Source organism: Periplaneta americana, chromosome 12 (assembly GCF_040183065.1).
Source record: "Periplaneta americana isolate PAMFEO1 chromosome 12, P.americana_PAMFEO1_priV1, whole genome shotgun sequence".
NCBI classification, from domain to species: Eukaryota; Metazoa; Arthropoda; class Insecta; order Blattodea; family Blattidae; genus Periplaneta; species Periplaneta americana.
This window is the reverse complement of record NC_091128.1, coordinates 66,224,966-66,252,208: the sequence shown is the minus strand read 5'-3', so window position 1 is coordinate 66,252,208 and position 27,243 is coordinate 66,224,966. Positions and strand designations below refer to the sequence as shown.

Sequence of the window (27,243 nt, the reverse complement as noted above, 5' to 3'; positions counted from 1 at the left end):
TTACGTGGTTATTTAACGACGCTGTACCAACTACTAAGTTGTTTAGCGTCGATGCGAGTTGTGATATTAAGATGGTATTTGACCAGATGAGGTTGAAGATTCGCTATAGAAAACCTCGGAAAAAAACCAACCAGATAATCAATCCCAGCGAGGATCGAACCCGTGCCCGAGCTCAACTCTGGATCGGCATCTTAACCAACGTCGGTAAAAATTTTATCTCGGTTTTTAGCTACAAAAGCTTAGATAATAGCTACATTTGTATTCACCAACAAAATTATCTCGGTTAATTGGGATTATCTCGGTTTAAAATTTTACCGGAGAAATGCTGGCCGATAAAATAGGAAAAACTGAGATAATCGGAATAACAAGATGGCGCGTAAACGACTGGAATATTTAATTGATGAAAGGGAAAATGACGGTGTTGAGGAATATGGCCAAGAGTACAAAATACGACGTCTAGGTGGCTAAAAGAACACGCCACATACTTCAGGGCTGCGATGACTCAGATTTTGTAACACATTTTAGATTATCTAAAACTTCAGCTTCATCAGTCTTATCAGTGATAGAACATAAGCTGGAATTTACAACAAATAGGTAAGCTGAATACTCTACAATACCTATTGTTTATACTAGAGAGGGGCAGCAAAAAATTACCGCACTTTACAGGGGACGTCGGGGAACAGATTGCAAGCAATCCATTGCTCGACTCACCGATCAGCTATAGCAGCGCATGCGGGCTGAGCGTTCAGTTTCATTACGGTAGACCTAAATTATTAGTTAGAGTTACCTAAGGAATGAATGAAGTTAAAAAATCTTACCTTTCATCAGAGCAGCTGTTGAAAATGATGTCCAGCTTTCTCGACACAAACGTTGCATCGTGTTAAAAAAATTCCGAAACACTCGTTGTATCTCCACCTCTGAAATTTCAGACATCACTCGTCTGATTTCATTCTATCAGCGTGAAGATTTCCTCGGGCTGGTTTCAATTCTTGCTTGAATATCTGCAATCTTCTACTCTGTTAATACCCTCTTCTGAGGTTCTCTCATTTTGTTTGAAACAAACCCTGTTTCTCGCCATTTTCTGAATAACTTGGTTATGTATTGTCTCGAAGGCATTGCAGCGTCACGAAACTGATGTAGAAATTAAATTTGCGAACAGTACAGTCATACGATTTATTTTTTAGGAGAAATGTCTCAACTAGAAATATTCCTTGTACAATACTATACGTCACCATACTGACAGCGAACACACATAATGTTCAATAACAAGTGTAGTAATGCAACACTACGGAATAACGTGCACTCACTAAACACTCCACTCGTCAACTAAACAATCCACACGCTTCCCGCTGTCCATACACTCAATCCTCACCACTTGGAATTTTAGGCCTACCGTATTAAAACTGAACGCCTGGCCCGCCCGCGCTGCTACAGCTGACCGGTGAGTCGAGCAATGGATTGCGGACAATCTGTTCCCCGACGTCTTCTGCATAGTGCGGTAACTTTTCGCTTCCTCTATGTCAGCCGCGGCGAAAATGCGACTCACGAGCACATTGTGGTTCGCAGTGCTTTTCTCTAGCTTCCTACCTACAACCCCCACCCTCTTACTCACTGGAGTCAAACTCCGCTCTATTTGTATTTGTCTCGGACCTGCGAGTGGCGTATCGTCGCAATATCTCTCTCGAAACCATGTACCTCTATAAAAAACGAAAGTTTCAAGTAGGATGGGAGGATGCATTCTTTTGCTTACAATATGATGAAAATATTAAATGTATGATTTGTTCACAAATATTACTAGGAAAACGGTTGTATAACATAAAACGGCATTATAAGTTACTACATGTTACTGATGAAACATTAAAAGGTTAAGTGTTATTATTAATAATATTGTCGTCATCATCATCATCATCATCATCATCATCATCATCATCATCATCTCTGTACGTCGATTCTTTTACAGCAAATGTACGAATAATGCGGTTAGATTTTCAATTTAAACTCACAGATTTACAATGTGACGTTAAATGAAAGCTAGATGTAAGGACTTGACAGATATTGAACTTTTCAAATCTTTGGAAAAAAAAAAAAAAAAAAAATATTTGAAGCTTCGTTCTTTCGCTTGCTCTGTTGAAGCCATGTTTGCTGTAACTTACGTTTGTGAAAAATTATTTTCAACAGTGAAAATAGTAAAAATCAAATTTAGATCACGACTGACAGACAAATACCTTCGTGATCAACTACGATTGGCAGTAAGTGACATAATTCCTGATTTTGAAACTTTGTCGCAGAGACATTCTGAAGACAGTTAATTTTAGGTTGTGGTAATGTGTCCTATGTTTTCTTGTTCATTTCTTTCTTCGTTACACGTCCTAAACATTAACTTCCCCTTCGGTTGTCCGCCTCCCTCCATAGGTGCTATGCACGTTGCAGCTTACACAGTGGCTCGGCGCACCATGGCCTTTTCGCCACGGCTGCTCTATGTAGTTACCCAATTTATTTATTGTACGAGTATATACCTATAAGTTAGAGCTATAAATACACACACACGCGCATATACAAACCTTTTTCGATAATTTATTGACAAGTTACACTGGTTTATGTCGATGTGATTTTTTTCTGTATTGTAATGGGAGAAATACTTATGTATTTTTTTCCAAGCGAGCAGATGTTCCGTAAGTTGTCAATAAATTATCAAAAGAGGTTTGCGGAAACTGACTTATGTCACTTTTCCCGAGCACTGCAGATATACTCGTAAACTTGTTTATTTTTATCATGAATTTATAGTTTCCATGGCGTTAGAGTGGAACGCAGCCGGGAAGGCGGTTTCGAACTTTCGCCAGCGCAGAGAGAGACAGAACTATGAGATGCGGAGATGCCAAGTTGCTTACTCGTAACAGCACGAAGCGCGACACCAAAAGCTGTGTTAAATTGCGAAACTAAAGTACTTTTTGCAGTTGTATGTAGGCTATCTTTATATTAAAATTGAGAATCCGTAAACGTGTTCATTTCATAATGCAACCAAGAAAAAAATAAATTAATTTAACAATAGACACAGAATCAAAACAAAAACCATGGAATAATAAATACAAAATTAAAAACTATAATAAATTAATAAGTAGACAATTACCTGAACATTAATCGGAAATATCTCTGAGATCGTTTTCCGTATCATCGTCGTCTGCATTATCGTCTTCACTTTCTTCGTCACTATCTTCAAGATTGATGATAAAGGGCTCCATTATATCATCCCTACGAATCTCTCGTGCATAATCTTTCTCTTGCAATTTTTCCGCGTGCCGTACACAGTTTTCCTAAGCCTCAATTGATATGGTTTCAATAGCCTCATGTGTCAATGTCTCGACGTCGGCGATTTTAAAAGTATTGTTTTTCTCGGCAACATACGATTTCATTTGTGCCCAAATTAATTCAATAGGATTGTAATGGCAGTGGTAGGGGGGGAGGCGAACCACTTGATGGCCATGTTGTTTGGCAATGCTGTCTATTTGATATGATACTGTCTTCGACTTGAATAGTTTTACCAACATGAGGAGTTCTTCTCTTTTCTGGGAAGATGTGTGAGGAATATTGTGCCTCGAAAGCCAAGACATTATATCTGCTTTGCGGGTATTGGTGGATGAAGCTCGGTCTAGTTGAACTGAATGAATACTGGCGTTGTCCATTACTATTGTAGAATTGGGTGAAATATTAGGCAATAATTTCTCCACAAACCATTTCTTAAAGAGTGAATAGTCCATATCTTTATGGTAATCTGAATTTGATGTCTTGGATTTTGAGCGGAATATAAATTTACACTGCGGGATGAAGCCAGTAGCAGATGAACCAACATGCAACACAATGAGGCGGTCACCCTTACCAATTGGTACCCGTAGTCCTCCAGAACCATCACTCATTTGCCAACAGGCACTCCTGCTATGATTCTGATTTATCCAGGTCTCGTCTAAGTAGAATATCAAAGACTTCCCGGCTTCTCTTATCTTATGAATTATTCTTAAGAAGGCTATTCTAGCTGTAACAATGTCAATCCTTTCCAAAAGAAATTTCCTCCCGTCATTGCATTTTTTAAAAAAGAAGCCCATTTGTTTCAAAATCCGCAGTATCGAATCCCTACTGCCATTAAATCCCACTGCTTCTTTCATTTTTCGAACAAATTTTAATGCAGTAGGATATTCACCATTCTTATACACGTCAAATATTGTCGTACGCAGTACATGTTTATCGAAGTTATCCACGTCCGTGACTGGTTTTTTTCTTTTAGGATTTTTCCCTGGCGATTTGAACACTGCATTATTTTTATTTCCGTAGCTTGTTATTCTTTGCACTGTTCGTAAACCGATACCACATGCTTCTGCTGTCTTCTTTTGGCTCAACGGAAAACACGTCATACCACAAAGCGCGCGAATGCTATCGCGCAACCGTCTTCACGCCGCCTTCCCGGCTGCGTTCCACTCTAGTCAATTGTTTCCGTCTATGCTTTCCGTGCTTCGTTATGAAAAAATTAACGATCAAATGCAGTCTGAAACGAAAACTTAGTTTTTGAAAACTGGGATAATAAATTATGTGGTGAATACAGAGCTGAGAGTTATCCGAGATAATGGTATTACCAGAGTTTTAGAAATCTGAAATAATAGCAAATATTACTGAAGTTGATGAATACGGGCCTTAGAGACGTCCTGTTCCATTAGTACGATCCAAAATTGTAACATCTATGTTAATTCACATTCGGAATATATATGATATTTGTGATTTAAGACGGCGCCCATACCGTCGGATCCCGGCCAACCAGTCACTCACTCGAGTGCACCTCAACACATGTATGGACTTCGGTCCTGCGTTCATAGACATCTATGACGTAGTGGAGAGGGCGGCCACTAGAGGGAAACCCAAGAGATGGAGCTTAATCTGAGACGATTCTAACCGGCGTCGGGGTTGTATCCGGCGTGGCTTAGTGGATAAAGCATCAGCACGTAGAGCTGAAAACCCGGGTTCAAATCCCGGCGCCGGAGAGAATTTTTCTCCGTTCCATCACTCTTTCATCACATTCGGAAACCAAAATCACTATCAATATACAAAATATTACTGCCAATAATACGAATAATCATTACGTATAACGTTATTGGCATGTAAAAATATCTCAATAATATGTTATTATACTAGCAAGTATAAACAATAAATATTTGTAAACATACTGCTGAGGTATACACTTCACTCAAACGCACGCCATAATGAATTACTTATTAAAAATTAAATACACGCAAACACTAAAAAGTAATTAATACTTCTTAGGAACACAAATTGAAGTCACTCTCAATTTCTCAATTATTAATTGAACTTAATTCAGTACACCAATACGAAATCAGTTTAAATCACCGCCAATTACCGTGGCCAACTCCCTAGACTTTAACTTATTAAATAATAAAGTACTACAATAATGAGGCATATCATATTTCTTCTATATATGACTCTCTGTTCTTACAATCCTGCATTACGTGTATTGTAATCATGACAATTTACTCGTAATATTTTATTATATTCAGTTTCATCATGATTAAACAGTATTAAACATTTATAAATAGAAGTATAGGCTATACAAAGAAATACCAATATTCTGTATTCCTAAAAAGAAAAGAAAAATTTACAAGGTTTTGTAATTTTAATAACAAAATCGTTCTAATGACTCGTTTCTGAGCAATAAGAACCCTGCTAATATTTACAGCATTTCACCATAAAAGGTATCATAGTTAAATTAAGAATAATATATAGGTAAGAGAGAATGTACATTCAACATAGATCTAAGCTATAAAAATAGCAAAATTGACTGTATTTAGCTTTTTTTAATAAAATCAATATTGGCCTACCATTGTAAAGCGTTGTCGACAAAATTTTCAAGAAACTTAATATTATCCACAGATGTAATATAACAATTATTAAAATTGATAGATGGACGGACGGACAGACAGACAGATTTATTCGTTTCATAATATTGTTACAGTTGCTTTATAGCATAGAATAAAGAACATGTCCAATTCGTACGTTTAAAATGTAAAAATTTCAAATATGAAATATGCACAGAATTAATACCTTAATGACAATAACATATTATATAATGGAATATGTTTACCATAATAGTATTAAAGTATTTGCACTACTAATGTCAAGAATTCATCTACAGAATATAAAGTGTGTGATATTAAGTAATTTTTTAGTTTTATCTTAAATAATGCAGGATTTTGATTATGACACTTAATGTCTTGAAGACTACTGAACAATTTTATTGTCATATAACGTACTTCCCTTTGATAGCATGATAAGTTTGATGATCGTATGAAAATCATTCTTTCTGCGGGTATTTATACTACTGTATGTATGACTGAATTAGTTGGAACATTTCGTTTATTACATTAGAGGAAATTTATTAAAGAGTAGACTATATTATATACTGATTTGTTAAAGTCAAAACTCTCAATAAAAAAAAAAGGTCTACGCGATTCTCTAGCCCTTGCTTCAACTATTATTCTAATTTCTCATTTGTAATAATATATTTTTACTCGTACTATCTGTAGAATTTCCCCAAAACATTATTTCGTAAAACATAATGGAATGAATATAGGCAAATATACTGTCTTTAAGATATTCCTATTTACAAATTGTTGTAACGACCTAATTGCGAAGCATACTGAGCTAAGTTTGGGGGTTATTTCATTAATATGATTTTTATAGTTTAATGTATTATTAATATGTAAACCAAGAAATGTGGTTGTTGATGTTTCTATTAGAGGTATATTGTTGATAGTTGTGTCTCATGTTTCAGAGATTAAATTTGAAAAGGTTTTAAATCGAATTATGTTAGTTTTATTAATGTTTAAAGATACTGTAATTTATTGGTTGTAAACCAGTCATAAATTTTAAGTAGAAGTGTTTCTGTTTTATATTTGAAAGTGGCAAAGTTGCTGTCTGTAATTATGATACTTGTGTCACCTACAAATAGTATAGGAAAACCTATTCCTTTTATTAAGGGGCCAAGATCATTTATAAAAATAAGAAAAAGAAGAGACCCTAACAGAGATCTTTGCGGGACCCCTGTATGGACATTTCCCCATGTTGAAATAGATTTAAAGGTGTCACTGAATGTGTTGATTTCAACTCTTGTTTTCTGTTTCGGAGATATGATTCAAACCACTGGTATGCTATGCCTCTAATAACATAGTATTCTAATTTCTAAAGTCGTATTTTATGATTAATACAATCGAAAGCTTTGGAGAGATCGCAAAATATTCCTCCTACTACTAATTTCTTATTGATTGCTTCCAAAATTGTATCAGTTAAATTAAACGAAGCTTGCTCAGTTGATTATTCTTTCTGAATCCAAATTATTGTTCTCAAATGAGAATCCGGTGCGATGCCGAGACGTTCGCCGTCAACTGCACATCTTGAGGGCCGCCGCCAGAGCGTCGTTGATGGTGCGATGCTCACCCAAGAGTAGTTGTTGTCTGATCTCGGGTTCGCGAACTCCGCAGCCGAAGGTGTAGACTCCTTCTCTAGCGACGAAGCTAGGAGATAGGCCCATGAGGATCTTATGGGCCAGTTTTCTACCGCCATTACAAATTCCTGTACTGACTCGCTTGACTGTTGGACCCTCGTTTTCAGTTGGGTCCTAAATGCTGCCGCAAGTTGATGGTTACCATAGCGTCCCTCCAAGGCCTCCATTATCTTTGTGGCTGTTTCCTCTTCTGGGACGCTGTGAAGGATCTCTTGCGCATGTCCCTGAATCGCGGCCAGCAGCTGAGTAGTTTTCTCTGCCGGTGTTCACGCATTGCTCTGCGATAACCTCGAACTGGCATCGGAATATTGCCCAGGACGTCGTACCGTCGAACTTCGGCGTCTTCACATTCGAATATCTGGCTAGAGAAGTTGATTCCACAGGGCCATTATATGGGGTCCTTAATCCTGTTGGCCATTTTTCCACGATCCGTCGAACTTCTTCGGCAATTTTATCTGCTCCTGTTCTCTAGGCTGGCGATCCACTAACGCGAGTATGTGCTTGTTTTCTTCAGCATGTTGATCCATTAACACGAGTTTGTGCTTGTTTTTCTCAGCATTTTTATCCAGCAACTCAATCTTCTGCTCTTGACGCTCAAGAGCGCGAATTTTGCCGTCGAAATGGTCTACGTCCTGTCTTAGTTCGGCCACTGCTGTATTTACAGTTGCGAAATTCTCGTTTAGTTTGTCGAAATCGGCTCTAAGTTCATCTTTCACGATGGTTAGAATTCCATCCACGTGCGTCAAAACGCTACCAATTTGCGTAGTGACGTCATTTTTTACTTCACTAATGTGTCTGTTCATGTTGTTCATGTCCCTTTCACTTCACTAAGGTCATTTTTCATGTCTGCTTTTACTTCACTAATGTCGTTGTCAGTTCCGCGATGGCTTGCAGAATCTGCTGTAGGTTCTCCATTATGTCCATTATATCCTACTTCTGACACCAGTTTAAAGTTTATTCTACTTTTGACCACACACCCGTCAACAATGCGACTTATATTCTTAATGATTCACCCTACAACAATGGGTATTCCACTCAACACAGCAACACAGTAGTCTTTATTGTAGTCCACATAGCCACAATGACAATACACGGGTATTATTAAGAAGAACAACAATGTACTCCTAATTTTAACTAATGCTCACAAACACTATGTGCAGAACAAAACTGTCAGTTCTCAGTTCACAGTTCGTTCGCCTTGGCTAGTTCTTCTAGCTCGTTGTTCAAGTTCACTGCACATCGAACTCAGGTCTTCCGGATACGCCGCACTCGCCTGGACGCTGCCACAGTTATGGACCCACTCAAGTTCACTGCACGTCGAACTCGGATCTTCAGGATACGTCGCCGCTGTCCAAGACAAGACTTGAAGTCTGACTGAAGACTAACTAACTCCTCTGAAGACTACTCGCTCTTTTATTACTAAACCGTAACATCTCGAATCTTCGATTCGCGTGGCTTTCCGAATCTTCGGGAGGGATACGCTTCTAGATGTCCCCCCTCCCCGCTCTCTCCGGTCCGCGCAGTCACCATAGTCTTCCTTCTCCTCGCTCCGTGCCGCGCTACAGCGCCTACCGAAGCTCGAGTTCCATTTCCCCACGTCTTCCTTCTCGCTAGATGGGCGCGCACACTCCCGAGGGAACAAGAATATTCCAAATGGCGCACAATATTATCTTATATGAAAAAAATAATGAAAATATATAATGGTGTTTCATTTGAAATATTTGCATGTAAGAAAATATGTGCGATAAATTCTTCGTTTTGAATTATGGATATCGGTTTTCAATATTGTTCGTTATTGAATTACACTAGCCTGCGAATTTCAACTTTGTGTTTGTTGCCTAAACTAAGTAATGTGATTTTATATAATGTCGATGTGCTGAATCCGAATTTTCAATCCGTTTGCTTCTATCACGTCAGGTTTGTTTGCAAAATCGCTTTAAATATATTTTATAATTACGTGAATTTCATCACAAACTCTTTCATTTCACTTTTTTATTTCAAATTCAAAAACAATATTTAAAAGACACAACTTGCTGAAATTATGTGTATGGTTGTTCATACATGTCACTAGAGTGTTTTTGCTTTGTTTTGTCTTGTTTACTTCACTATTAGATGTATAAATTAGCACAATGTATCACCCAAAAAATTACACCACTTGCTTCTTAGTTGAGAAAGTCTCCTGCTCCTCTTTCTTTTATGTTTCTCTTCAGGTATTTCACGCTTTAACATCCAACAATAATCACCAAGCATACCGATGCTCCCGCGTCCCTGGTACCGTCTTTCGAATTCCTGCAGGTCCTTGTGAAATCGTTCATCTTAGTCTTAGCTGAAAAATCCTAGATTTTCGGCGAAATAATCTAGCTGAGAAAACAGAAAATTTTGATACTCATGTTACAACCAAATTCCTTGTATGCTTCAAGCATGTTAGCCACAATGTTTCGGTAATTAGGATCCTTGTTGCCAAGAAATTTTAAAACAACATCCATGCTGATTTCTCCTTTTCATCCATACTGTTTTTAAATGCTGCACCAGACATGTTTTCTTATGTCAGGACCATTAAATATATATCTTCTTTCAATTTACTTCAGATAGTAGTGGAAATTTCTCACATATGTACTTAAAACAGCCTCCTTCCTTACTTAAAGCTTTTACAAGCTGTTTCATTAAGCCAAGCTTGATGTGGAGAGATTGCAGCACAACTTTAGAAGAACTCACAAGGCTTTGGCACACAACATTCTTACAACCGACTTACAAATTTTGTCGAGGTGGCTAGTCTTTCATAGTCCAGTGATCAACTCGTGCCCTACTATCTCACAGGCAAAGAATGCATGGAAATTTGGTAAAATCAGATTGTTGACCCAGCAACACAGTAAGAACTTTGAAATCATCACAAACTTGCCAGTTGTGTTCCTATAGTCTAGTCGCAATAACAGCAGTTGCAAATTTGTGTATGATTTTTTGAGGATCACTGAATAGGCAACGGGCACTGAACCAAAAATGTTTCCGTTATGAAGGAGGAAATCCTTTAAACTTCGCTTGGAAGCATTAATGAACAGTCTCCATTCACTTAGGTCATAGTTTGGAAGTCCAAGTTTTAGCATAAATTCTTTCACATTACTGCAATATACAAGATTATCATCTTCGGAGAAAAACTATTTAAAACCTATTTTACGTTGTCAGTACCAATAGAATGATGTTTGTTTAAGATTTTATGGTCTCACAGGGATTGGTACATTAGGCACAGGTAAAATGGCTGACCGAACAACTGAATACACGATTTAATTGTTATGTTTAGAATCGTACCCCTTCACATCACACGAACGGAAGTAGCAGTCATTACTATGGTTCGACTGCTCTCTCCAAACCATAGGTACTCCAAAAGATAGCAACGGTCTTATCCAATTGTTCAAATGACGAAGTTCTTCAGTGCATACTCTACAAACTTTGTGTGGTTTCAAAGCTTTACTTTGGTGTCCAAGTTTGATTCCAAAATAAGCATGGTATGACTTTTTCACAAAATCTGTAATATTACACCTCTGCTTAGGCAATATGTATATCCTACATAAGTTATATAACAAATGTGATCTGGATTATTTAGACATCCTCGAAGCAACATGGTAAATACTTTCTTACTGAACCAAAAACTTTCAACATTCTACTCCACAATAAAGCTTCAAACTGATTTCGTTTCGTTTCCAGATGAAACGCAGACTAATGAAATGTGAGGGAAACTAGACGAGTTGAGTTCAGTTTCTCACCAAGGAGTGGCTGACATTTCTATCTTTCACAAATAAAAAAATGACAAGGCTGCACGTTATTTCGCCCTAACTTCCTTATGTGCTTGCACCCCCTATCTGCTAAGAAACATCCAGTGTTCTTGGTTTTCAATATAAAAACCTTAAAAATATGTTGAATACATTTGGTTTTCATATCCTAACATACTAAACCTACATATGTTAAAGTATTACAGTTTAAATAATTACCTTATAAATTGTCGTAATATATTATAAAAAAATTAAAATAACAAAAAAATGGTATGTGATAGGAACTTTTTGGCTTTGAATTTGATTTCAGCATGCTAAAAATACCCTAAAAACATTAAAACTTTGGAGGCAGGAATTTCATCGCAGACTAGTGTTATTATTTAAACTCCATTAGCAATTTTCTTCCAACCTTCAGTACCTATTAAACGTTAGCAATTCTGCATCTTCTATTTCAGAAATTTATAGCCTTCACCGCTCTTTGGCTAGCTGAAATGAGTAAAAATAATTTTGTACATAACCTGGTTTACTTATTTATTAAATTGGTTGACCGATTAATTGATATAGATATTGATTGGTGTTGCACTAAAGAGGACTATCTCAACAAATTATTTCATTGATGATGACGAGAGGCTCTTTCTTCATAATTATATAAACATATTTTCAACTGATGAAATAATCGAGACAAAACCTTTCCGTTCGTCCGATTAGGAGCTTGGTTATATATAAATAGGTAAACTAAAGACTACTAACCACGTTTGAAGTCTATTGGTGGCAGTCTGTAAGCCTATTACAATCAAGGGGAAGCATATAATAAATATGAAGTGTTCCATTGTGCATTTAATTACTATCAGTATGAAAACCACATAGTGAAATTATCTTGAATGATTCGCAATCGATTTAATAATTTTCGTTACTTTGTTCGAATTCATTATAAATTCCTTTTCAGGACATCCCAACACACGAGTTTTTATAACTCATGGCGGGCAGTTCGGAACACAGGAGGCCGTTTTTTTCGGTGTGCCCATGGTTGGGATACCTATGGCTTTTGACCAGTACCTCAACATCGAAAACTGCGTCAAGAAAGGAGTAGCAGTTCAATTGGATTATGAGTCCATCACAGAAGAAAATATATTGAGATCACTGAAAACAATTCTTCACGATCCCAGGTTAGTCATACGCTTAAAACAACACTATGTTAGGCAGCAAATAGAAGTAACATTTCAGTACACAATCATCCCAGCATTTTCCAGTCTTTCTTATTTTCTACCTTCCTTTTAGTCTCCGCATATGATCCATGTATCTTAATGTTATAAATCATCTGATATCTTCTTTTGCCTCCAACTTTTCTTCCGTTCATCATTCCTTCCATTGCATCCTTAAAGTAGGTAGGTTTTTCTTAGGCAGTGACCTAGCAAATTTATTTTCCTCTTCCTGAGCAATTTCAGCATCACTCTTTCTTCAAACCTGTTTCTAACACAGCTTCATTTCTTATTCTCTCTGTCCGCTTCACACGTTCCATTCCTCTCCATATCGACATTTCAAATCTTCTATTCGTTTCTCTTCACTTCGTCGTAATGTCCATGTTTCTGCCACATACAATGCCACACTCCATACAAAGCACTTCATTAGTCTCTTCCTTAGTTCTTTTTCAAGAGGTCCACAGAAAATGCTCCTTTTTCTATTAAAAGCTCCATTGGCCATTGCTATCCTCCTTTTGACTTCCTGACAATAGCTCATGTTACTGCTTATAATACACCCTAAGTATTTGAAGCTGTCCACTTGCTCTACTGCTTCATTTAGAATTCGCACGTTTACGTTCATTATTTTTCTTCCAATAATCTTTGGTTTTTGTCTTGTTTGCATTTATCTTCAACCCATACTTCTCACAGCTGTCATTTAGCTACAGTAGCATGTCCCATAGTATCGTCTCCTCTTCTGCTAACACCATATCATTAAGACTTACATGTACTTTAGTCTTCTTCCTCTCACTATCACTCCTCCCATGTTCTGAAAACAGTTCTTCACCAAATCTTCCCGAGTCTCTGCAGAAACGAAGGTCCCTTTGCGTTTGTTCAATCTTCCCCTTTCCTTACATAGCCTATGTTCGGTGCCTTTCTCCTTAGTTCCTCTTTTCCCTTCGCCTTTATGTTTTAGCTGCATAAGGATATCAAGTATAGTAATGAGTGGGCGTATAAGTAACTTTTCTTGCCATTAATACGAATAAATATTCACAATTGAGAGAGGAAACCAAGACATTGCAAACTTCGTCTTATTCCATATGAAAAACTAATCGCAAGATATGTGCTCAAATTCTTAAGCGGTTTAAAATAGTGTCCTGCAATGTTAGAAGATGAGAAAGACAACAAGACATTACAAACTTCGTCTTACGTCGTATTTAATATGAAAAACTAATAGCAAGATCTATGCTAAACATGGAGGTGAGAGTGGAGGACAACGAATATTTTTATAACAAGGTGGAACAACACGACAGCCTTCTTTTGCAGAGAAAACATTGACGAATGTCGACTAACTTGAATCAAACGTAGTGCTTGTAATGCACGTCGCTAAGAGTATAGTCACACAAATATTGTGACCGATCAACTGTGATTAATTTGAATATTATGTTAAGAATGTAATTATAGCTATTTTCTGTCGGTAATTGGTATAGAAACAACTGTCATGAGCCAATGTATGTCTAATGGAATACGAGTGTTCTGGATTGATTTTTGTACAAAAAATGAGAAATAAGGATAATATTTCGCAGGTGGTTATACTTGTTGCATATTAACAACCTCACTGGAAATGTATTAAAGCGCGATAACGTTATTTAATTATGTTTATTTCGGAAAACTTCAGTACGTATACGATTTCCTCACTGCCAGCAATTTATATTAAAAAAAAAAGAGCAGATTGTGTTTGTCGAATGCGCATCATCACACTTACGAATTCAAATACAGAAGAACAAATAGGCCTAGGCGTACTTCAAGTAACCAAATTACCCTATTTGTTTCGTGTTCCTGTTTCAGTTTTGCAATCGAATCTTCAATACGTTTCAAGTTATTTCAACAAAGTAACTACAGTGTCCTATTAAATTGTAGAAATGGTAATGGCATATAATTGCGCCCTCTCCCCCCCCCCCCGTTGGCTATGCGTCTATGGATGAACTGAAACAGTTATCTAGGCGAAACTAGCGTTGAGATAGTTCCCGTGAAATCAGAAGTAAAAGTCGTTTAATTTAGAAGGGATTTTTTGTGAATATGTAGTTGATCGTATATGCAAGGCATAACAAATGCATAAACTAACCAAACCTAACCTATCACAGATTTGAATATGCAAGGTGTATAAACTGAGTACAAAGGGAACTACCTCAGCGCTAATCTTAGCCGAAAATTAAATTACAGCACCACCAATTTTCAAAATGGCATCGAAGTATTGATCAATGATCCAGAAATTTCGGCTTTGGAGTTTCCTTTATTGCCTTGTCACACTGAGCCAGTTGAGAGGTGCACGAAGCTTGTGACAGAAGTTTTCAGTTGCACTATGGGTAAAAAAACATAGATGATTTTTAAGGACATGAATTGATTCAAGAGCAGTTATACCAAGATCAGAATACAATGTATAAAAATAAAAAATGTTAGGCCTACACTATTATTTATATAGTTTTTAATCCAGCGCAAATATCCAATTTATGTGAAATAACGTAGAAATATTATTTTCCTATAGTTTTATATAAATAATTTTTGTGTCATGACTTCATTTGTAAGTTTTCATTTTAACACTATTATTATATTTTATGTTTAGTTATAAGGCATATTGTGAGGATTTAATTATTACAATTTACAAGACATCCAGTTTCATTGTTACGTACGTATAATTACCGAGAAAATTTTAAAACTCTGAAACATAATGGATTAACATTTTTCGTTATATTTTTTTCAAACATTCATTTTATACGAAAGAGCGAAAAACCATGTTTTTCCCCCCTTATTGTTTGTATAACTATCTGTCAGTTTGTGACCTATTCCTTTTTATGTGATTCCATAATTGTATTTTTTTAATATGTAAATTTAAGTATTATATAAAGGCACAGTGGGCTTATATTCTAGTTTTACTCGTAAATAGACTTGCCGAACTTACGAATAATTCTAAAATCTCGGTAGAGCCCTCAAGATGTTAATCACAAAACCAAAGCTATTATATTTCATGTTTATATAAGACAACTTTCTCACATTATTACAGTTTTCAAATCAATAAAAGTTACATAACCTGTGTTTTCATCCCCCCAAATGAAGGGTACTATCAGACAAAAAAAGTGCAAAGTAGGCCTACTGTCAAGTGGCGTAAAGAAATTATCATGATTAAACATTAAAAAAATATATATATTCTCATTTCTTGTGTCAACGCCTTTGTTTCAATCTTATTTAATGCATTTTCAGTAACTTCTAACTTCTAGTTATCTTTAAGTTATTTCATGCTGTATTATGAAAGAAGACACTTGTTAATTTAGGATCTACCAAAACTTTTTTTATTAATACATTCTAGGATAGGCTGTCATATCCGCAATCATTGTAATAAATTGCATGTACGTATGCCATACAACATACTATGTAATGTTTTGCCCGAGATCAGCTGATCTGAAAGAGCTGTTATTTTGGTGTCACGTTCATCCGGTAGAGTAGTATTGAACGCCCTCTCTATTTACTTTAATGTTCGACGATGCCAACCTTCTACTATATTGTTTTTTTTTTATATTCCCCATTCAAAACTGAAGAATAAACATTCTAAATCTTAGGAGGGAATCTTGGAGTTTCAGCTGGCCTTCTGCCTCTGCCACCTCTACCACGTACGTACACTCTCTCTTCACAATCAAGGAGAGCATTTAAATTTTCTTCGGCACCCTCAACGATGTAATCGAAGACTTCATTTACATCTTCCAAGGAACGAATGGAAGGCCAAGCAGCATTGATGTACATTTAAGAGTGTTACGTTCAACTGTGATATACTCCTCTGTTAAGCCTAAAGATTGAAGTTTTGCGACAAAGTCATTGTGAGAAATGGTAAAGGCACCTTTTATTTGCGCTTTTGAGAAGAATTGCCTAACCGCATTCATGTTTGCCATCTCGAAATCTTGCATACGTGATGACGGGTTTATCTAAAAATTTCTCTCCCTGCGAATACAATAACTGCCTCATATATTTGGCTGAAAGTATCCTCTCTCTTTTTTGTAGTTAATGCAAATACTAGAGCCATTGGGTAACTTTGTACTAGGCCTATTCCATGTAGACTAAATAGTTGTGTGAACTAGGTTGGCGCGGTTTTGAATGTGCCCTCGGTGAATAATGTGGAACACATACTTAAAAATCTAATATTTTGATGTGTTGAAAGTATCGGAGTTCTCTCTTCATCGTGAACACTATAATTATAAATAAGGAATTGCTTTTCATACTTATGGAATTTCAATATCAATAATTGAAATGAGGTTTGGAAGTCGATGTCTATTTTGAATCCTGTTTATAAACCTCTTTATCATATTTCTTTCTGGTAAATATCACCCATTACCCTGTCTAATATTTGCGTTTGGTTCTTCTTCAGCACGACGTTTTAAAGCATTAACCCAGTGTTTCTCAAACTTTGGTCCGCGGACCACCTGTGGTCCTCGAGGTCTGCCCTTGTGGTCTTTCAAAAAAAGATAGAAGAAAAAATAAAATTCAAACGAATTGCGTACCACATTATAGCTCAAAATCTCAGAGTTTGCAAATGACACATGGCAATCGTCCGTCTTTCACTTTTTCTCCCAGTACTGACATTTTATGAATTTTATTACCCTAATTGTCTACCGAATTCTCACTCTACTCTCAGCAACAAAGGAAGGTCTGGTGCCGCACCTGTAACCCAGCCAGGGACCACCGAATTCACAACAGAGGACCAAAGTACCGAACCTTTTCATGCATTTATAACTTTCTTAATAGTTTTGCCGACACCCAGTCTGCACATTGAAATGGTCACGTACTGTACGTCGTACACCAATAATAGAACATGCCAAATTGCATCTTTACTTGTTGAAAATCGGGCATGTTTCTACATTAATTTTTTTTATTTCTGTTTTTCGAGATGACGATGTAAGAAATTTTAGACTCCGTCCGTTTTAAAATCCGATCCAGAAATTCAAATTACAATACTTTTCTAATTATATTTTCTTCAGTCAATCACAAGTAACTTATAAAACATTCTGTGCATTGTTGATTCGTCGCTTGCCTGTTAGCAGTTACTTGTTTGAAATCCTTCTTATGTGCTACACGTTAGTAGTTGTCTACGTCTCTGTTAAATAGTGTTCATTATACATCTTCGTAAAGAAAGGAATGCTTCATTTAGGCAGTGCTAATAGTTCAGAAGCTGTGTGTGAAGATATTCAGTGATTCTAGTGCCATTAAAAACTTAGCCTATCTAGTCCTAGTGGTAGCTGTTCAAAGAAAAAATACTTTCGTAAATAAGACAAGAGTTATTTTGAAGTTGGATTTGCTTGGTGTGGCAGTCCGAGTGAACCAAAACCTCGGTGCGTTGTTTGTTACGAAGCGCTTTCGAACAAGTGTATGAAACTCGTGAAATTGAAAAGGCACTTAGAGATAAAACACACGTGTAAAAAGTAAACCTGTCGAATTACAGTATTAATGTGAGTACCAACATTTACTTTTTTTTTTAATTTATGAGTTAAAGATTATCCAGACTCTAATAGACTTGAATTATTAAAAAAAAAAAAGAACGAAAATGAATTTTCTTCTATTAACATAAACTTATTTAGTTAATACTAATATAAAATTAATTGAAATAAATTAATTTTAATCAATTAATTCTACTTTAAAATATAAGTATACTGATATTAAAATATGTTACAAAAATGATAAATTTACTTTCGAAGGGAACATAACGTCGCTTAAGAACCAATACCGCGTAACTGACAAAATGTAAATTTTACAGGAGAAGGAAAAAACCGAATAAAACCCATAAAAATAACGCAGTAGTCTTGAAAAGTGGTGTATGGCTATGAAATAGCTTAACTAATTAGTAACTAAGTGATAATGGATGATCATGGCTGTAGACATTTAGCCATGTCACTTACGCGGTATTGAAACTGTGCCGTTGACTACATTTTGTTAGTTACGCGGTATTGTGAGACAACTTTAGCAGCTTCAAGACACATGCCGACTAGCGTTTTCTTTGCGTTAAAACTGCCTTCTGGAAATATTATTCGTGCTCTTGTATCTGTTAATGTGTTATCTGAATTGTTGTCCTACCATCTGACTTGAGGTCAAGGTCGATAGGCTGTAGCTTGAATCAGCACTAGATTACGTTCCAGACAACGATTGCTGCATTCTTAGTCAGTCAAATGCTGAAACTATGGGAAAGGAAAAACGAAGACACAGTTCAATGTGTATTGTTGTAATAATAATAATAATAATAATAATAATAATAATAATATGTTACTAGGTACTTTATTTTCACACTACGTATTTGAATAGATAAGTAGAATTGTTACTAAAACGTTGCTGACAATTATAATTTTATAATAAAATAATAATAATAATAATAATAATTATTATTATTATTATTATTATTATTATTATTATTATCATCATCAATGGACTTGACTGACTTGCGAATAATAAAAAGAAAATCATATACAAATATAATAATGGTGATAATTTTTCAGGCATAATTTTCGTTAAACACAATAAAGAAATAATTATAGGCCTATGCTGAAACCACAAAAAGTAATCCTTGAGTAACCCAAGTGTGGAATACTATCATAAAAACTATGGCACAATCAGTTCTACATACAATAATGTGACGGTAATTTAGGCAGGCTACTAATCCTCTTTTTTTCTGTGCTTTTGCACGAGAACATGACTTTTTATTACTGAAGGGAGTCCATCAGTACTATTAGCTAACCAATATCGCACAGTTAATTCTTAATTCCCAATGTACACAGAAACATCATTTTGCAAACCTGAATTTTTTTCTCATCAACTTTTAGATTGTAGACAAATGTTCTCTTTCTTCTCGATTCAGAATTTGTACTGCCAGGTCTTTTCGTAGGAGTGAAATTCACAAGATTTTATACGTGAACGGTCCTCTGTTCCCTAGTCATTGTTTTCCAGAATGCCTGAAAGATGTGTCTTCTCTCATTAGAAATTAAATTACAGCCTCTTACTTTCGAATTCTGGCACATTTTATAACTACACTCTGGCCCCAAATTCCTTGCATCTCTTTCCGTATCATGTGTCACTTTGCCATCTTTCGATCTCTTGTATCTAAGATAAGCTTCATCTTCCATTCTAAGTTTTCTATTTTTCATTTTCCTCCACTTACCTTGTGTGGCATTGAACTTCTTTTTTTCTTTTCTGTCAAATTTCCATGAAACGCTTGTAGATTCTTCTCTTTCCTTTTCTCTGATGAATGTAAAGATGTAGAATAAGTAGCACTCACGAATTCCTCGGGGTCGTCTACATCTGAAGACGCATCCGAAATTTGGTGTAGATCCTTCATTGACGGGATATTGTCTTCAGTTTCTGTCCTATCCTGTTTCTAGCGGTATTATTTTAATAGTGTTGCTTTAAATCATACCAGACTGCATAATATGATCATAACCATACGGGTAACACTGGGCGGACAATGCCTGATCTGCAGCAGCCCATTTTCATGACGGTTTTCTTTTGCATTTGAATTATCAGGCAGTACACCTATGAATAAGATGAGATTACTAGTGTTTATAAATGTGATATAAATGGATTAAAAACATGTGTAGTAAATATTATCATCAATTTAGATCTTCCTCCTACCGGAGGAAATGGTAAGAATCAGGCTCAGGACCACTGAATGTAGCGCAAATTATTTTAGCGGCCTATTCATGATTATTTATATTACTTAAATTAAGTTTGCTGTTATGATTCCGTAACTGAAGAAAAATAAACGTTTAATAACTGTGATACTTCTTATGCCATACCTTTGTTAATGTTCACAGAAGTTTCTCCCGTCTCGAATGCAGAACATACCACAGATAGGATTTCGTTCTCGCTAAACTGACCGTCGTCTGATTCATTGTCCATTTCTTTTCTTGCATATGTAGGCCTATATAATACTAAAATATTAAATGTACTATATTTCAGTGAATGAACTTGCAGTAAGATTCCGCGTGAATTCAGCTCAACTAACATTCAATTGACATTAGTGAAATAATATTATATTTATCTTTTAAAATATTTGAAACTGAACACTTCTTTAATCTTCTCAGAATATTACACACTGTTTATACAATTTTACAAGCCAGTAACGAGAACCAGCTTCCATACTGTTGGCGCGCAGGGAGTAGACATAACAGCCTATCTGTTGTCAGATACGCGGTATTTCCTACAGACTTCTCGTGACTTCAGATGCGCGGTGTTGTACGCAGGCCATTCATGCAATCAAATTCCCGCGCTTGTTAATGCATGCAGATGACAGTGGAGGTACCATCTGTGCAAAAAAAACAATTTTGACCAAAAATGTCAGTTACGCGGTATTGTTTCTTAAGCGAAGATAAGTAAGGTGGTCCGCGGAACTGTTCCGACTTAAAAGTGGTCCCCATTTCAAAAAAGTTTGAGAAACGCTGAATTAACCGTTACTCTTACTTGCTTTGCAACATGAGAGTTATGCTGATGCTTCTGAGTTTCATCTATTAGGACGACAATGCTTTCTAAATTATCATTTGTCGTACATCAGGCTCTGCAGAGACACCTTTCCTCGCAACGCCAGTGTCTTCTACTCCTTATCTTTATTATATGAATGAAAATTGTAGCAATACCTATTATAATGTAGTATTGGCTTACTTTTTTGAGAGTATATTGCTTCCGAAATGGGAAATGCCTGTTATTATTCGGTTGAGAAGCTTTTATCATCCAGTCTGCTGTCAAAAAATTTGAAAGTTAGAATTTATAAAACAGTTATATTACCGATTGTCCTTTATGGTTGTGAAACTTGGACTCTCACTTTGAGAGAGGAACATAGGTTAAGAGCGTTTGAGAATAAGGCGCTTAGGAAAATATTTGGGGCTAAGCGGGATGAAGTTACAGGAGAATGGAGAAAGTTACACAACACAGAACTGCACGCATTGTATTCTTCACCTAACATAATTAGGAATATTAAATCCAGAGATTTCAAATGGGCAGGGCATGTAGCACGTATGGGCGTATCCATAAATGCATATAGAGTGTTAGTTGGGAGGCCGGAGGGAAAAAGACCTTTGGGGAGGCCGAGACGTAGATGGGAAGATAATATTAAAATGGATTTGAGGGAGGTGGGATATGATGATAGAGACTGGATTAATCTTGCACAGGATAGGGACCAATGGCGGGCTTATGTGAGGGCGGCAATGAACCTCCGGGTTGCTTAAAAGCCAGTAAGTAAGTAAGTATATTACTTCCGCCATCAATTTTATAAATTTTGTAAGTTTTATAATTGTTATAAATTTTCGTGACTAGCGAATTTTGTAGTGCTAGGAATCAGCGTTACATTGTTATTCTTTGCATTGTTTATACTCGTGTCTCATACTTGTTATATAAGATCATGTATCGTAATATAAAGCCTTTCATCATCTCGATGATTTTAAGATCTCGACATTTATTAGGTGTAGCCTTTTTTTCATGGGCGTTTGTTATCAGACCATCTGGCCATCTGGACATTTTTTAGGCATGGACGTTTTGTCACGGACGTTTCTAAGAGGACTAAATTGTGTGGCCCTTTTGGGATGGACGAAATGTCTCAATGGACGTTTTTGTTCGGATATTTGTCTTGAAAGTCCAACTTGACGATGCCATATTTCATTGGCAGACAAATTTAGATTCACATTTTAAAATACAAGAACAAATATTAGATACGTTACTTTTTGCTGACGGCCAGGTTCTCATTTCTAGCTCAGAAAATGATTTAGAGAACGCCACATTTCAAGTAAGTAATATTCTTAAAAATTATAATCTTAATAAATCAACAAAGAAAACTAAAGGGCCAGATATCACGATCACCTGCATGAGCCGCCAGAGCGCACGTGGCTTTTGCAGCGAAACTACAAACAACTTGTAACTGCTGCGGCTGGCTCCGTCTGCCTTTCTCTCTTTCAAGGTTTTTTAGCACTTTAGGAGCACGTGTTGCCCATCCATGCTCATGAGCAAATGCCATCTGTTTCCATTTTCAAAGCTCGTTTACCTCCCTGTTCGTTTATCAACAACTTACAATCCACACTGGACAACACCCCTCTCATCCCCTCGCCCCGAAGAGATACCAAAGATCAAGCCAGTCTCCATAAACGGTCGTTTACTGTGGCAAGTCAACAATGAGGCTCCTACAAACGATTATAGTTGGATGAGTTATACTACAGCTGATCATACCAATCGTGTACTTAGACTACAATAATTTAACTTTTATTTTAAACCAAAATATCCGTAAATTTTTTAGGTGTAGTGCAAACTTGCTACGACCTTAAAGAGCTGCGCCTGTTATTGCGCTAACAACTCGCCTAAATAGCAAAGGAATTTTGTGTACTTGCGAACGAAAAGGAAATCGAAAGAATGTGATCATGAAAATTTCACTTGCAGCGTTTCGATCAAACATTAATGAACCAATTCCATTACTGAGATTAATTTGCACAACACATTTTGTTTTATTCACTAAAGACAAATCAAAGACATTATATAGTATACTAGACCCACACGGAGTGCTGATGTTCTGTCCAAAATTGAAACCAGTCTGCGCATGTTTACGCAGCCATATTACTGTAGAAACAGCGGTAAACACGATATTGTCATGTTTATGCTTTGTTTTGTCTCGGGTGATTTTTGTGAACACTGTGAAAGTGATGTAAATTGATGTGATAATAGTATGAAATTTTATGTTTTGTAAATATTATTATAATTGATATGAAGTGATGTGCTTTGTAAATAGTTTAAAATAGTGCTTTCCTGTGCGCCGTATAGGCCTAACTGCAATAACACATGGCTTAGAGGCTCAGGAATTTCTTTTCACAAGTACACAAGTTTAAAATAATAAAACGGAATTCTGGAGGCTACAGTGAAACTGTAACCTGTGTATATCTTAGATACGCTAGTTGAAAAAATGTATAATTAGACAGCAATCTATCAGAGGTTCTCTTTGATTCTCTTTGAACAAGCCCGAGCTACGTTCTAAGTGGCTTGTTGCTATTAAAAGAGATAAATTTGTGTCTTCACATTATATAAAATTATGTTCGACACATTTTAATGATACAGATTTTCAGAAAGTAATTGCAATAGAATTTTGAAAGATGAAACTGTACCATCCCTGTTTAATTTTCCAAGCCATTTGCAAAAAGTACGATATATTATCTCTGTTGTTACAATATTAATATCATTAAAAATCAATCAGTAGTTTACGACAATAAAGAATACTTAATTGTTAGTATAGGTATAAGTTATCAGACTGTAGAGAAATCCCACTGAGTAAATTATTTAGACTTACACATCAGATGTTAAATACAATTAGTGGAAAGATAACGTTTGTTTATTATGTAAATCACAAGTAAGGAATACCATCTTATTGATATTACATATTATGTGCATAAAAATTAAGTACCATCACTCCGCAAGCAATGATTCTATATATATATATATATATATATATATATATATATATATATATATATATATTTTTTTTTATTTATTTAAGGGGACACGCTACTGAGATTTCTAATCTCCACAAATTTGATTGTAAGTTTTTGAAATTTTAAAATCGAATAGATGTTGATGAGTTACAAGTGCACAATTATTTTCAAAATTTTATGTTGAAAAATGTACTCGGAAAAAAATAAAATATAAAAAAGTGTTTATAATTTTTTGTAAACAAGTATCTGGGTCTCATATAAAGATAATTTGTTTCTTAAACTTTTAAAATGATGCTAAGACTACCTACAATGAAATGGTGCATGGATTTGTTCCTAGTCAACACAGTTCATCAGTAAAAAAAAAAAAAAATTAACTTTTAACATTGACCAAAATTGACGAAAACTCAGTAGCGAGTCCCCTTAAAATAACAATGCTGTATGTAAAGAAATCCACTCATAAAAAGTATGTTTTTTATCTTGCATCAGGTGATTATGTTTAGTTTTTAGGTCTTTACGTTACCTATTGCAATGTATTAGGTACTGGCACTTTGTATAATTGATAGTATTCCCTTTATTAATTTATTATTAATTAATTAATTGAAGAATGGCTTATAAATGCAATGTAATTTGGCTACTTTGCGCATTACATTTTGTCAGATTACTTTGTTCTGTGGTCTAAATGTACCGGTAATATAATTTTCGATTCTCTAAAACTTAACAACAGGTCTATACTGATTATCATATATTTATTTCACTTAAGAATTTTATTATAATAGGAACTTATGTAATCAAGGTGCATGTATTTACGTCTTGTGATCTGAAAGTAATGTAAGCTATGTTAATATAATTTTCGATTCTCTGAAACCTAACAATATGCTGATTATCGTAAAATTATACATTCTATAATGTGTATTGCGTAGGCCTATTTATGGATGTATGAGCATGTTTTCTATCAATTGCTGCGTACGTATTTTTTAACCTTTGATGCTCTGACGCATCAATGAAACTTTGAATATGTAACTTATACTTCGTCCCAATTCTACGTTAAACGTCGAAAATGGCCATAATCTGTCAATTTTTTATCATTACAGCGTTAAATTGCGTGATTTACATACTGCTATTACACGTCTGCTCTCCAACAATATGGCGGCAAGCGTATCGTTCAGTTTGCCCCGGTTTCCTCGTTCTGTGCAGCCGAGACTGTAGGGGCTTGAGACAAACCCCTTACAAGAGCATTAACATCTGTCGATATAACTGTGTTCAACCAAAGCTACAATTAAGTACAAAAATTAAATATTGTTAATAGCGTTAACCTTAATGTTCAAGAGAAGAATGCATTATTTATTCAAACGTAATTCGTCTTGCTGTTTCAGTTACAAAAGAAACGCTGAAAGGCTGTCACATCTGTTCAGAGATCGTCCTCATTCGCCTCTTCACACTGCAATCTACTGGACAGAGTACGTCATCAAACATCACGGTGCACCGCAAATGCGATCCGCCGCAGTTCAATTGTCTTGGTACCAGTATCTACTTCTAGACGTCATACTTTTTCTATTATTAATTACAATTGTAATTAGTTTCATGTTTTACTATGCGTTGAAAACAATGATAAAACAAATTAATTTATTAAGAACTCGTGTAATTGACAAATTAAAAACTAACAGTTGAGAACAACATAAGTTATTTTATGCTCGACCATGCCGAAATGTAGTAACTATACACCTGGTAGCAGTCCTTTAATGCATGTCATTAAAGTACACCTACTCATTAAAGTTCAGGTGTTTTCAGCCAATGACAACTCAGCTTACAGGTGTTCAGCCAATAACGAGTCAGCTTTGTACCGTTATAAAACCGCAAGTATCGATTATTCTCGGATATGCAATCGAAAGAGAATTAGCGAAAAGTCACGGAGGCTGGAAATCCAATATTGTCGCAGAAGGTTATGTTCTGTTACTATAAAAATTAGCGTTAATTGTAAATAATATTCAAATAAATTCAATTTGTCATCTCGTTTTTCAATGTCGAATTGAATAATCAAAGTTATACCAAGTTTAACGGGATTACACAAGGTCAATGACATTATTGTTCCTCGGAAAAAATCAATACTTTCGCGTCTGCGCACATCTCACAATTCACGACCTAGAACAAGGTCACTTCCGATCTTGTCAGATACAAACAAAATGTATACATCTGAATACTGTAATTTCAAGTTAGAAATATGGTCGAGCATAAAAAGTCGTATGAAACTCGCCTATAATGCTAATTAAGAAGCTCGTATGAAAATTATGAAACTCGCTTGCGCTCGTTTCATAAACATCCATACTCGCTTCTTAATTACTATCATTATAGGCTCGTTGCATAATGTACTATTAACATCAGTCTAAGTGTATTATTATGTGTTTATATACATATATCACTGAATATATTACCATAAATCTAATCTGACACTAGTCCTTATAATTAGTTAAAGTAGCCAATATTCTGTATAGGGCAGACTTGGATAATTTCTTAATACTAAGGTGCAAAATTAAGCTTCATATTTTAAAGAATGAGTGTTTTTAATGTACGTACTCTATTAGATTTCACGAAGTTACATGTCAGCATTTTTACCTCAAATAAATTTAAACAATAGTTACAAATAAGCAATAGGCTATATATAAAGAAAAAAAAATTAGCATTCTAGAAGAGTTGGTATAATTTCGTGATAATACAAGGATATTTTCGTGACACTCCTTAAATTCAAAATTTTAAGCTTATTCAATCAAATTTTTATTTCTTCAGTCAGATTCATACCTACAATCCAAACAATTAAAGCTCTTTCGGTATTTTGAAAGGTCTTGACATGTTTCATCAGAACTGAAGCACTGAATCCATCTTTCACTATGTTTGTCGTCTTCGAAATTTCTTGAGCAAGATCACAATCAAATCATTAGGCTTATCATTCGGCTTTTCTTTAAGAACAGATCTTTTTTTTTTTTTTTTTTTTTTGGCTCCTGAAGATGATGCTGTTTCATTGTATACCTATTTTAAATCACTTGAAAGATTGCAAATGTCATACCCCTTGACTGCTATTTTAGTCGTTTATGGTCCTCATCGAACTTGCCGTCTACACCTGTGGAGTAACGGTCAGTGCGTCTGGCCGCGAAACCAAGTGGCCCGGGTTCGAATCCCGGTCGGGGCAAGTTACCTGGTTGAGGTTTTGACGGGGTTTTCCCTCAACCCAATACGAGCAAATGCTGGGTAATTTTCGGGCTGGA

At 35.7% G+C, this 27,243-nt stretch overlaps 1 protein-coding gene across 2 annotated transcripts in view; it reads left to right on the top strand.

The window, feature by feature from the left end:
* Nucleotides 1–27,243, top strand: part of LOC138710504 (UDP-glucosyltransferase 2-like) — a 75,817-nt gene that overhangs the window by 43,135 nt on the left and 5,439 nt on the right. The window contains exons 4-5 of one of the 2 annotated variants that reach the window (XM_069841449.1): nt 12,269–12,488; nt 25,360–25,443. In XM_069841449.1, coding sequence (XP_069697550.1) covers nt 12,269–12,488; nt 25,360–25,443 — 304 coding nt within the window. Of the gene's footprint in view, nt 1–12,268; nt 12,489–25,359; nt 26,792–27,243 lie in introns of those variants that run through there. The other variant, XM_069841448.1, reaches the window with a different exon arrangement.